Here is a 12,290-nt window from a genome sequence, read left to right as displayed (position 1 = left end):
GGATGCCGTCTCCGGGTTCCTCCATCCCCCTCTTTATTCCCCTATTAACCCACCGGTGGGTACAACCATGGACCCCAAAAGATAGAGCCACATCCTGGCCCCTGGGGCCATTGAGTGCGGCATTATTTGTCAAAAGGGCCTTTGCAGATCCCATCAAGGTAAGGATTTCGAGGTGAGGGCACCCTGGATTATCAAGGATTTCGAGGTGAGGGCACCCTGGATTATCAAGGATTTCGAGGTGAGGGCACCCTGGATTATCAAGGGGGCCAGGTCCAAGGACAAGTGTCCTAGCTGGAGACAGACGAGGAGACACAGGGATGGGGAGAGGCAGAGGCCGACAGGGGCAGTGCTATGGACTGAGCATCTGTGTCTGCCCAAAACTCATGTGTGACAGCCCTAATCCCAGAGTGACAGCATGCAGAGCTGGGGCCTTGGGGAGGTGGTTAGAGCCTGAGGGGGGAACCCTCAAAAATGTGATTCGTTCCCTAATCTCACTAGAGACCCTAAAGAAAAGGGACCGCAGACAGCAGCCCTGCCCTCTTTCTGCCACCCGAGGACACAGCGAAAAGATGGGGGTCTGTGAACCAGGAAGCGGCCCTTACTGGAACTTGACCCTGCTGCCATCCTGACGTTGAACTTCCAGCTTCGAGAACTGTGAGAAATGAATGTTGCTGATGAACCCACCCGTCTATGGTATTTTTGTTATTGCAGCCAGAAATGACTAAGACACAGCAGCCACGTCCCGCTGGCGAGGGCTGGGGCATCCCAAGGTTCATAACAAGCTCCAGAGCTTCCTTGAACCACCAGGGTGTGTCTTCCCAGGACCCTGGGGCAGCCCCAGGCTACCTCCCTCCTCCCCTGCCCCCCACCTGCCCTGATCCAGCCTCACTGACACTCGCTGGATTTCACCCGATAGCCTCTGCCGGGGCGGCCCGGCGCCATGGCCAGGGCATCTTCCATTCACGCCCACACTTTCCAGGACTCCGCGGCAGCAGCTCCTCTGTGAAGCGCCCCTGGCCTCCCATTGCCAGTGCCACCCGAGCCCCCAGAAAGAGCTGGCCTCCCCTGACTCCAGGACCAGCGTCGCTGGCAGGATCTCTCCAACGCCACGGCCAGCTCCCCAGTGATCCACAGTAGGAGTGCCACCTGGGCAGCGCTGGACAGGGTAGAGCAGGCACCTTGGCCAACCTGACCTGCAGGGCTGCAGCTAGGAGACGGGGTGCCCCCCATGCCCCCACCCTGGGCTGCAGTCTGGGACCCCCCGTGGCCCGTGGGGCAGGCTGAGGGAGGCCAGGCCGGAGTGGCTCCAACCCAGCAGCGCAAGACTCACTCTCCCCAGCCGCATGCCCGCCCTGAGGCCCCAAGGCCCCTCACCGGGGGTCCACTCACAGGCGCCCTTTCCCTGCGGGTGGTGGGGGACCCTCTCTGGCCCTGTGTCTCCCCTTTGCCATCTCTGTCTCAGGGTCTCTGAGCCTCCAACCGTGTCTGTTCCTGTTTCCCTGAATTGTGGCCCCCACCCCGCCCTGTGGAGCCATGTGGAGCCGTGAAGCTCCATGGCCGGTGGGGTCACAGAGCCCTGGCCATACACACCTGGCCCCACCACAGCCAGACCACAGACCAGACATGACGTGGAGCCGCACGGCCGTGTCTGCTGGGGCAGGAAGTGGGCGAGTGACCCCATCTGTAGGCCAGACATACAGGCATGCAGGCCCTCCCCTCCAGCCCCTCAGCATCCAGCCACATCTGTGGACACAGGCAGAGCGGCGGAGCAGGGGTCTGCTAAGGACAGACAGCCATCAGGGCAGGGCCTGGGCCGGGCCTGGGCACCCTCCCCACAGCAGCCCCTCTTCGCCACACGCCTGTGAGGGTGCACCTGCCATGACGGCCTGCACACCAGAGGCCACCCACTCAGCCCGGTGGGTCCTCCAACAGCCTGACCAGGTAGGTCTTGGAGGTCTCCAGGCCTGCATCTCCTCCTCTGCACATTGAAGAGTCCAGCCAGGCTGGTCCTGGCCCCTTCTGGAAGCAAAAGGTGGATAACAGGCACCAAGATAAGAGGGAAGGACAAAAGAGGCCACCACAGAGACTCTGGAACCACAGGACAAGACTTCCTAACCGGACAGGAAGGATCTGGGCACTGGGGCTAAGCCAGGCTGGCCAGGCCTAAACTGGGATGACCCAGCCCTTCCTGGGATACAAGGTGAACAGCTTTCATGGCTGAGCTGAGGCCTAGGCTGAGCCGAGCCAGAGGGCAGAGGAGAAGATGACCTGGAGCCAGTTGATACACGTCCATGTGGGCTGCCCTGGGCTGCCCTGGGCTGAGCTAGGCTGGGTTGGACGGGGCTGAGCTGAACTGGGCTGAGCTGGGCTAGGCTGAGCTGAGCTGAGGCTGGGCTGAGCTGGACTGGGCTGAGGCTGGGCTGGGCTGAGGCTGGGCTGGGGCTGAGCTGGACTGGGCTGGGCTGGGGCTGAGCTGGACTGGGCTGGGCTGAGCTGGGCGGGACTGGGCTGAGCTAGGCTGGGCTGAGGCTGAGCTGGGCTGAGGCTGAGCTGGGCTGAGCTGGACTGGACCAGGCTGGGTTGGGCTGGGCTGGACTGGGCTGGACTGGGCTGGGCTGGGCTGAGCTGAGCTGGGCTGAGTCAGGCTGAGCTGAGCTGGACTGGGCTGGGCTGGGCTGGGCTGGGCTGAGCTAGGCTGACCTGGACTGTGCTAAGCTAGGCTGGGCTGAGCTGATCTGGCCTGAGCTAGGCTGGGCTGGCCTAAGCTGGACTGGGCTGGGCTGAGCTGGGCTGAGCTGGGCTGGGCTGGGCTGGGCTGGGCTGGGCTGGGCTGGGCTGGGCTGGGCTGGGCTGGGCTGGGCTGGGCTGGGCTGGGCTGGGCTGGGCTGGGCTGGGCTGGGCTGGGCTGGGCTGGGCTGGGTAAGCTTAGGTGGACTAAGCTGGGCTGAGCTGGGCTGAGTTGAGCTGAGCTGAGCTGAGTTGAGCTGGGCTGGGCTGAGCTAGGCTGGGCTGAGCTGGGCTGGGCTGAGCTAGGCTGGGCTGAGCTGGGCTGGGCTGAGCTGAGCTGGGCTGGGCTGAGCTGGGCTGGGCTGAGCTGAGCTGGACTGCGATGGGCTGAGCTGGGCTGAGTTGAGCTGAGCTGAGTTGAGCTGAGCTGGGCTGGGCTGAGCCAGGCTGAACTGGACCAGGTTGGGCTGAGCTAGGCTGGGCTGGGCTGAGCTGAGCTGGGTTGAGCTAGGCTGGGCTGAGCTGAGCTGAGCTGAGCTGGGCTGGGCTGAGCTGAGCTGGACTGGGATGGGCTGGGCTGAGCCAGGCTGGGGTGAGCTAGGCTGGGCTGAGCTAGGCTGGGCTGGGCTGAGCCAGGCTGGGGTGAGCTAGGCTGGGCTAAGCTAGGCTGGGCTAGGCTGAGCTGAGCTGGGTTGAGCTGGGCTGGGCTGAGCTGAGCTGAGCTGAGCTGGACTGGGATGGGCTGAGCTGAGCTGAGCTGAACCAGGCTGGGGTGAGCTAGGCTGGGCTGGGGCTGAGCTGGGCTGGGCTGGGCTGGGCTGAGCTGGGATGGGCTAGGCTGGGCTGAGCTGGGATGGGCTGGGCTGGGCTGAGGTGGGCTGAGCTGGGCTGGGCTGAGCTAGGCTAAGCTGAGCTACACTGGGCCCAACTGGGCTGGACTGAGCTGGGTTGGGTTGGGTTGAGCTGGGTTCAGTTCGGCTACGCTAAGCTGGGCTGGGCTGAGCTTGGGCTGGGTTGGGCTGAGCTGAGCTGGGCTGGGCTGCGCTGGGGTAGGCTGAGTTGGGCTGGGCTGGACTTGGCTGGGCTGAGCTGAGCTGAGCTGAGTTGAGCTGGACCCGGCGGGGCTGGGCTGGGCTGGGCTGGGCTGGACTGGGCTGGACTAGGCTGGACTGAGCTAGGCTGGGCTGGGCTGGGCTAGGCTGAGCTGAGCTAGACTGACCTGGACTGTGCTGAGCTGGGCTGGGCTGAGCTAGACTGGGCTGAGCTGGGCTAGGTTGAGTTGACCCAGGCTGAGCTGAACTGGGTTGGGTTGACCTGGGCTGAGCTGGGTTCAGCTGGGCTAGGCTAAGCTGGGCTGGGCTGGACTGAGCTGGGTTGGGCTGAGCTGAACTGGGCTAGATTGGACTGAACTGGGCTGAGCTGGGCTGGGCTGAGCTAGACTTAGCAGAGCTGGGTTGGTTTGGGTTGACCTGGGTTGAGCTGGGTTCAGCTGGGCTAGGCTAAGCTGGGCTAGGCTGAGCTGGGCTGGGCTGGGCTGGGCTGGGTGAGCTTAGGTGGACTGAGCTGGACTGGGCTGACCTGAGCTGAGCTAGGCTAAGCTGAGCTACACTGGGCTGAGCTGGGCTGGGCTGAGCTGGGCTGGGCTGAGCTAGACTGAGCTGAGCTGGGTTGGGTTGACCTGGGCTGAGCCGGGTTCAGCTGGGCTAGGCTAAGCTGGGCTGGGCTGGGCTAAGCTTGGGCTGGGTTGAGCTGGACCCGGTGGGGCTGGGCTGGGCTGAGCTGGGCTGGGCTGGGCTGGGCTGAGCTGAGCTAAGCTGGGCTGAGTCGGTCTGAGCTGAGCTAACCTGGACTGGGCCGGGCTGGGCTAAGCTAGACTGACCTGGACTGTGCTGAGCTGGGTTGGGCTGAGCTAGACTGGGCTGAGCTGGGCTGGGCTGGGCTGGGCTGAGCTGAGCTGAGCTGAGCTGGACTGGGCTGAGCTGGGTGAGCTTAGGTGGACTGAGCTGGGCTGTTCTGAGCTGAGCTGAGCTGGGTTAGCGTAGGTGGACTGAGCTGGGCTGGGCTGGGCTGAGCTGAGCTGAGCTGGACTGGGCTGGGCTGAGCTGGGTGAGCTTAGGTGGACTGAGCTGGGCTAGGCTGGGCTGAGCTGAGCTGAGCTGAGCTGGGTTAGTGTAGGTGGACTGAGTTGGGCTGGGCTGGGCTGAGCTGAGCTGGGCTGGGCTGGGCTGGGCTGGATTGGGCTGGATTGGGCTGGATTGGGCTGGATTGGGCTGGGCTGGGCTGGGCTGGGCTGGGCTGAGCTGGACTGAGCTGGACTGGGCTGAGCTGGGTGAGCTTAGGTGGACTGAGCTAAGCTGGGCTGGTTTCAGCTGGGCTGGGCTGGGTTGGGCTGGGCTGAGCTGAGCTGGGCTGGGCTGGGCTGGGCTGGGCTGAGCTGGGCTGGGTGAGCTTAGGTGGACTGGGCTGGGCTGGGCTGAGCTGGGTGAGCTTAGGTGGACTGAGCTGGGCTGGGCTGAGCTGGGTTGGGTTGACCTGGAACCAGGCTGGGGTGAGCTAGACTGGGCTGGACTGAGCTGGGCTAAGCTGAGCTGGGTTGAGCTGAGCTGGGTTTGGCTGAGCTCAGCTGAGCTGGGTTGGGCTGGACTGGGTTAGACTGGGCTGGGCTGGGCTGAGCTGAGCTGAGCTGAGCTGTACTGAGCTAGGCTGTACTGAGCTAGGCTGTCCTGGGCTAGGCTGACCTGGGTTGAGCTGGGCTGACCTGGGTTGAGCTGGGCTGAGCTGAGCTGAGCTGAGCTAAGCTAGGCTGACTTGGGCTGGACTGGACTGGACTGAGCTGGACTGGCCTGGGCTGGGCTGGATGGGCTGAGGTGGCTGCTAATGTGGGAAGGAGGCTGTGGGTTGAGTGTGACTCCACCTGCAGAGCCCTGAGCCTGGCTGTGTTCTTAGGGTTCTGAGGACCATGCAGCTGTGTTCTTAGGGTTCTGAGGGCCATGCAGCTCTGTTGCACCATGATTCTGTCTTTCCTCTTGCCCATTGCCTGAAGGAAATTTGGAATGGGCTCGGCCCAGAGCTCCCCGGCCCAGAGCTCCCCGGTGTAGCAGGCCCTGCCCTGGAGGGCCTGGCGGGGACATGGGTTAGCCTGTTGGCCTCTGGTCCTGAGACCTCATAGGCCACAGGGGTCCACTGTGGCTTGTTTGGGCCTGGGGTGGGGCTCGTGGAGTGGTGGGTGTTGGACTGAGACCCTGACTGGGGACAGGGAGGTGGGGTCACAGCCAAGCCGTCCCACCCCTACCCCAAGCACACAGTACTCAGAGCCCAGGCTACCTCCTCAGAGCCCCCGCCAAGATTCTCTCTAGCTTCAGGGGAGAGAGCAAGATATGTCCCCCACCCAGAGCAGGAGCTGCAGTCAGGGAGCTCAGGGGACTCGGCCACTCCATAGCAGAGCCCTGTTTAATACAACTTGTGTCTGGGATGGCCTGGGTCAGAGGCCCTATCTGAGGAGCATGTTCAGAAACCGTGTCGCTGGGATCAGACAGCCAGGTCCAAATGCAGGCCTGTGGTGCAGGAGCTGTGTGACCTTGGGGCCGTCACCGGGCCTCTCTGTGCTGGGTTCCTCCAGTGTAGAGGAGAGGCAGGCACAGCCTGTTCTCCTGGGGACATGGCATGAGGGCCACGTCCTCACAGCGCATTCTGTGTTCCAGCATCCCCGACCAAACCCAAGGTCTTCCCGCTGAGCCTCGAGGGCACCCAGTCAGATAACGTGGTCGTCGCCTGCCTGGTCCAGGGCTTCTTCCCCCAGGAGCCACTCAACGTGACCTGGAACAAAAGCGGAGCGGGTGTGACCGTCATAAACTTCCCGCCCAGCCAGGACGCCTCCAGCGGCCTGTACACCACGAGCAGCCAGCTGACCCTGCCAGCCGCACAGTGCCCAGCCAGCGAGTCCGTGACATGCCACGTGGAGCACTACACGAATCCCAGCCAGGATGTGGCCGTGCCCTGCGGTTAGAGGGCAGGCTGGGGAGTGGGGCGGGGCCATCCCAGCCTGCCCTGACACTGCGCCTGGACCCGTGTTCCCCACAGGGAGCCACCCCTTCACTCACACCAGAGTGGACTGCGGGCCGAGCCCCAGGAGGTGGTGGTAGACAGGCCAGGAGGGGCAAGGCGGGGGCACGGGGAAGGGCGTGCTGACCAGCTCAGGCCATCTCTCCACTGCAGTTCCCAAACCCAACTCTTGCTTATGTGATGAACCCCGACTGTCACTGCACCGACCAGCCCTCGAGGACCTGCTCCTAGGTTCAGAAGCGAACCTCACGTGCACACTGACCGGCCTGAGAGATCCCTCGGGTGCCACCTTCACCTGGACGCCCTCAAGTGGGAAGAACGCTGTCCAACAGTCACCTGAGCGTGACCCCTGTGGCTGCTACAGTGTGTCCAGTGTCCTGCCCGGCTGTGCTGAGCCATGGAACAATAGGGTGACCTTCACCTGCACTGCTAATCACCCTGAGTTGAAGACCCAGCTAACTGCCACCATCTCAAAATCCGGTGGGTCCAGACCCTGCTCGGGGCTCTGGTTTGCAAAGCATATTCCCGGCCTGCCTCCTCCCTCCCAGTCCTGGGCTTGGGTGCTCATGCCAAGTGCAGAGGGAAACTGAGGCAGGCTGAGGGGGCCAGGACACAGCCCGGGGTGCCCACCAGAGCAGTAGAGGCTCTCTCATCCCCTGCCCAGCCCCTGACCTGGCTCTCTACCCTCCAGAAAACACATTTCGGCCCGAGGTCCACCTGCTGCCGCCGCCGTCGGAGGAGCTGGCCCTGAACGAGCTGGTGACACTGACGTGCCTGGCACGAGGCTTCAGCCCCGAGGACGTGCTGGTTCGCTGGCTGAAGGGAACAGAGCAGCTGCCCCGTGACAAGTACCTGACTTGGGAATCCCGGAAGGAGCCCAGCCAGGGCACCACCACCTTCGCCGTGACCAGCATACTGCGCGTGGCAGCCGAGGACTGGAAGAAGGGGGACACCTTCTCCTGCATGGTGGGCCACGAGGCCCTGCCGCTGGCCTTCACACAGAAGACCATCGACCGCCTGGCGGGTAAACCCACCCACGTCAATGTGTCTGTGGTCATGGCGGAAGTGGACGGCACCTGCTACTGAGCCGCCTGCCTGTCCCCACCCCTGAATAAACTCCATGCTCCCCCAAGCAGCCCCACGCTTCCATCCGGCGCCTCTATCCATCCTCAGGGTCTCAGCACGTGGGAAAGGGCCGGGGCACAGAGAGGGAAGAACACCCCTGCCCTGAGCCTCGGGGGGCCCTGGCACCCCTGTGAGCCTTTCCGCCCTGGTGTGAGTGTGAGTTGTGAGTGTCAGAGTGTGTGGTGCAGGAGGCCTCGCTGGTGTGAAATCTTAGGTCTGCCAAGGCAGGCACCGCCCAGGGTGGGTTCTGAGAGACGCACATGCCCCGGAGAGTTCTGAGTGGGCAGCGGCATGGCCGTTTGTCCCTGAGAGAGCTGCCTCTGGCTGCAGCTGGGAGGGAATAGAGAGTGTGAGAAGAGCAGGCTGGCCGAGAAAGAGGCAGGTAGTGGGAGGAGCAGCGAGGGAGTGAGGGGCTGGACTCCAGGGCCCCCCTGGGAGGACAAGCTCCAGGAGGGCCCCGGCCTCAGGATGTCCCCACTGACACATACAGAAAGGGGCACCTCCCCTTAACCACACTGCTCTGTACGGGGCACACGAACACACGTGCACACTCACACCCACATATACGCCTGAGCCCTGCAGGAGCAGAGCATTCACAGCCCAGACCCAGCTCCAGAAAAGCCAGGGGAGTCCCCTCCCAAGCCCCCAGCGGGCATTCCCAGGCTCAGCCTGCTGCCCCAGGCCCCTCTGGCCTCCCTGTGTTTCCACTCTGCACAGCTCAGGGACCAACTCCACAGATCCCCTCCCAGGCAGCCCCTGCTCCCTGCCTGGCCAAGTCTCCCATCCCTTCCTAAGCCCAACTAGGACTGTAAGCATAGACAGGGAGGGGCCGCGTGGGGTAGCATCAGAAGCAGGCCAGTGAAACAGGGCCTGCCCAGGGCCCCTCTGCATGTCTCTGGCTTCTGCTTGGGGCTCCCAGGAGTGGAAGAACTGTGCCACAACCACTGTGGGGACACCTGGCACCAGGACTCCCACAAGGGGGCAGTGGGGCCCCTGCTCTTGCCTTAGACGTCTTCCGGGCCTCCCCAGGCACCCCCGCCTTCTGGCTGCCTCTCTGCTCTCAGGGCCAAGGTGAGTTGGAGGTTACTGTCACCCTTGAGGGTCCAGTCACCAGAGGGTGAGAGCAACAGGTCACCCAAGGAAGCCCTGCCACAGAGAAGCCTTCCAGCCCATGGGACCCAGGACCTGGCCCAGAGGAGGGGCTTTTAAAGAGACAGGGAAAGAGGGAGAATCAATAGATGAGGGGCTGAACCAGCAGACAGAGATCAGGCAGACACATGGGTAGATCCTAGGACATATAATGAATGGATGGGCGGATGGGGATTGGTAGATGGAGGATGGATGGGTGGTAACATGGATGGGTGGGTAAATGGCTGATGGAAGGTGGACGGATGGATATATAATGGATGGATGGATGAAGGATAGGTGGACGGGTGGATGGAGGATGGATGAGTGGATGAATGAAGGATGGGAGATGAATGGATGGATGGATGGATGGATGGATGATGGATGGGTGGGCAGATGGAGGATGGATGGGTGGATGGAGGATGGAAGATAGATGGAGGGGTGAATGGAGCACGGATGGATGGATGGAGGATTGAGGATAGATGGGTGGGTAGATCTATGGAGGATAGGTGGATGGAAGACAAATGGATGGAGAATTGCTTTATGGATGGATGAGTGAATGGATGGAAAACAGCTTTATAGATGGATGGGTGGACGGATGGATCGATGGAAGAAGGATGAACGGATGGAAAATAGCTTTATAGATATATGGGTGGATATTTAAATGATAGCCTTATATTAATAGATGAAAGAAGGATGAATGGATGGGTGAGTGGGTAAGAGTGTTATCGATGGAGGGGTGGAGATACAGATAATAGCTTTGTAGATGGATGGATGGATAGATGGACGGAAGGATAGAAAGATAGGTGAATGACTGGATGTATCAGCATATGACAAGCAGGTACAGCTGTACAAGGGAGGTCTATGCCCTGAGACCCTGAGGAAAATAAGAATGCCTGTGCTGGTAGCCCTCACCTGGCCCTCCCTTGTAACCCCTCAGCCACATTCCCTGGGAAGGCAACAGAGGCCTCTGGTCTTGCCCATTCAATCTTTGGCACACTGAATGTCAGACCCAGGTCTCCGTCTTGGATCCAGATATCCCTGAGGGTGGGTGTATCTGGTCCTCTCTGGCCCCAGGACCCAGTCACTGAATACGTGGCTGGGACTGAGACGGGGTGGGGGTGGGGGGTGAGGGGGTGGGAGGTAGTTTGGGCTCAAACTACCCTTAGAGAAGCAGATGGTGTCCACTTTATGCCCTGCTGAGTCTCTCCCTGAAGTGCCCTAAGAACCTCAAAGACAGAAAGTCCCAGCCCCTCACCTGGGACCCTGCCTCCTCATCCTCCCTGGGGGAGTCTCTGGCCTTAGATGGGGACCCAGACCCCACTGTCCCCAGACCCCAAGGAAGCATACCCACTATTCACATGAGTCTGGGCCTGGAAGGCTCTTGCTGTGTTACAGATTGGCAGATGCTGCCTCCCTATGTGGTGCTGGACTTGCCGCAGGAGACCCTGGAGGAGGAGACCCCTGGTGCCAACCTGTGGCCCACCACCATCACCTTCCTCACCCTCTTCCTGCTGAGCCTGTTCTATAGCACAGCGCTGACCGTGACCAGCGTCCGGGGTCCATCTGGCAACAGGGAGGGCCCCCAGTACTGAACGGGAGCCAGCAAGGCACAGGTAGGAGCCCAGGAGAGGGATGAGCCCACAGTGGATGGGGTGGGCTGCAGTGCTTGGCTGTGAGGAGAGCACCACCTGCTCCCACTGTGGGGGCACGTGCTCTCCTGGGGGGCCCTTCACAGACACTGACCACACAGGCAGGCCCAGGGTCAGGGCTGAGCTTCTCTCCAGTACAGTAACCAGGATTCCGTCCAGGCTCCCATGAGCCAGGCCAGGGCTAGGACAGAGGGCATTGGCAAGGGTGCTGCTCCTTCAGGCTGTGACCCCTCTGTCTTTGCAGGGAAGAAGTGTGGAGGAACCTCTTGGAGAAGCCAGCTATGCTTGCCAGAACTCAGCCCTTTCAGAAATCACCTACCCGCCCTTACTCACATCCCTTCCAGGTGCAATAAAGTGGTCCCAAGGAAAATGTTCACAGACTCTGAATGAGGAGATGGGGGTCAGGGAAAGGGTGGTGGCTTTAGACCGGAGAACGCCTGCTTCAAAGTCCCCCTGGGTGTCATGGTGGTCATGGTAGGCATGGACAGAGGGTACCCCTAGTCCCAAAATCAAGAAACAACCTGATCTTGCATGAGGCTGAGGCCCAAGGATGAATGCTGGATTCACCAGAGACCATGGCAAAGAAGCCTGCTCCCAAGAACTATGTGGGATCCCTGTTCCCCACAACCTAGACAGCCCTAGTCCTCCTCACTGGGTCCTCATCCTGATCACAGGGCCCTGGTCCTGACCAGTGGGCCGTTTTACCGATCACTGAGCTCTGGTCCTACTACTTGGGCCCTGTTCCTGATCACTCAATTCTAGCCTTGATCACTGAGCCTTAGTCCTGATCACTGAGTCCTACTCCTGTTTTTGACCCTGAACCTGATCACTCAGCCCTGGTCCTGGTCACTCAGCCCTGGTCCAGATCNACTCAGCCCTGGTCCTGGTCACTCAGCCCTGGTCCAGATCACACAGCCCTGGTCCTGATCACTCAGTCCTGGTCCAGATCACACAGCACTGGTCCTGATCACTCCATCTTGGTCCTCATCACTCAGCCCTAGACCTGATCACTCAGCCCAGGTCCTGATTATTAGACCCTGATCCTGGTCACTGGGCCCTGGTCCTGATTACTGAGCCCTGATCCTAATCACTGAACCCTGCTCCTGATCAATGAACCCTGGCCCTGATCAAAGGGCCTTGTTTCTGATCACTGGGCCCTGGTCATGCTAACTGTGCTCTGGTCCTTACCCCTGAGCCCTGGTCCTGATTACTGAGTCTTGGTCCTGATCACTCAGTCTTGGTCCTGATCCCTGAGTCCTAGACTTGATCACTCAATTCTGGTCCTGATCACTGGGCCCTGGTCATGATCACTGAGCCCTAGTCTGGATCACTAGGCTCTGGTCCTAATAACTCAGTCCCGGCTGGATTGCTGAGTCTTGATCCTGATCACTGGGCAATGTTCTGGATCAATGAGCCCTGGCCCTGATCACTGGGCCCTGGTCCTGCTAACTATGCTCTGGTCCTCACCACTGAGCCCTTGTCCCAGTCAACACTCAATAACTGAGCTCTGGTCCTAGTCAATAGTCAATCACTGAGCCCTGGTCCTGATCACTGGGTCCTGGTCCTGATCATTGAGCTCTGGCCCTCATCACTGAGCCC

General features: G+C 61.2%; 1 gene segment (V, D, J or C); it reads left to right on the top strand.

Annotated features, from left to right (window-relative positions):
- The first annotated feature begins 5,856 nt into the window (after positions 1-5,856).
- Positions 5,857-11,479, top strand: LOC112628426. The segment is given in 6 exon segments: positions 5,857-5,860; positions 6,429-6,728; positions 6,925-7,269; positions 7,481-7,813; positions 10,438-10,655; positions 10,936-11,479. Coding segments are annotated over 5 exon segments (1,179 nt in total).
- The last annotated feature ends 811 nt before the right edge of the window (positions 11,480-12,290 follow it).

Source organism: Theropithecus gelada, chromosome 7b, assembly GCF_003255815.1.
Source record: "Theropithecus gelada isolate Dixy chromosome 7b, Tgel_1.0, whole genome shotgun sequence".
Classification (NCBI taxonomy): domain Eukaryota; kingdom Metazoa; phylum Chordata; class Mammalia; order Primates; family Cercopithecidae; genus Theropithecus; species Theropithecus gelada.
Note: the sequence above shows the minus strand (reverse complement) of the source record. Positions and strands in the feature narration are given on the sequence as shown.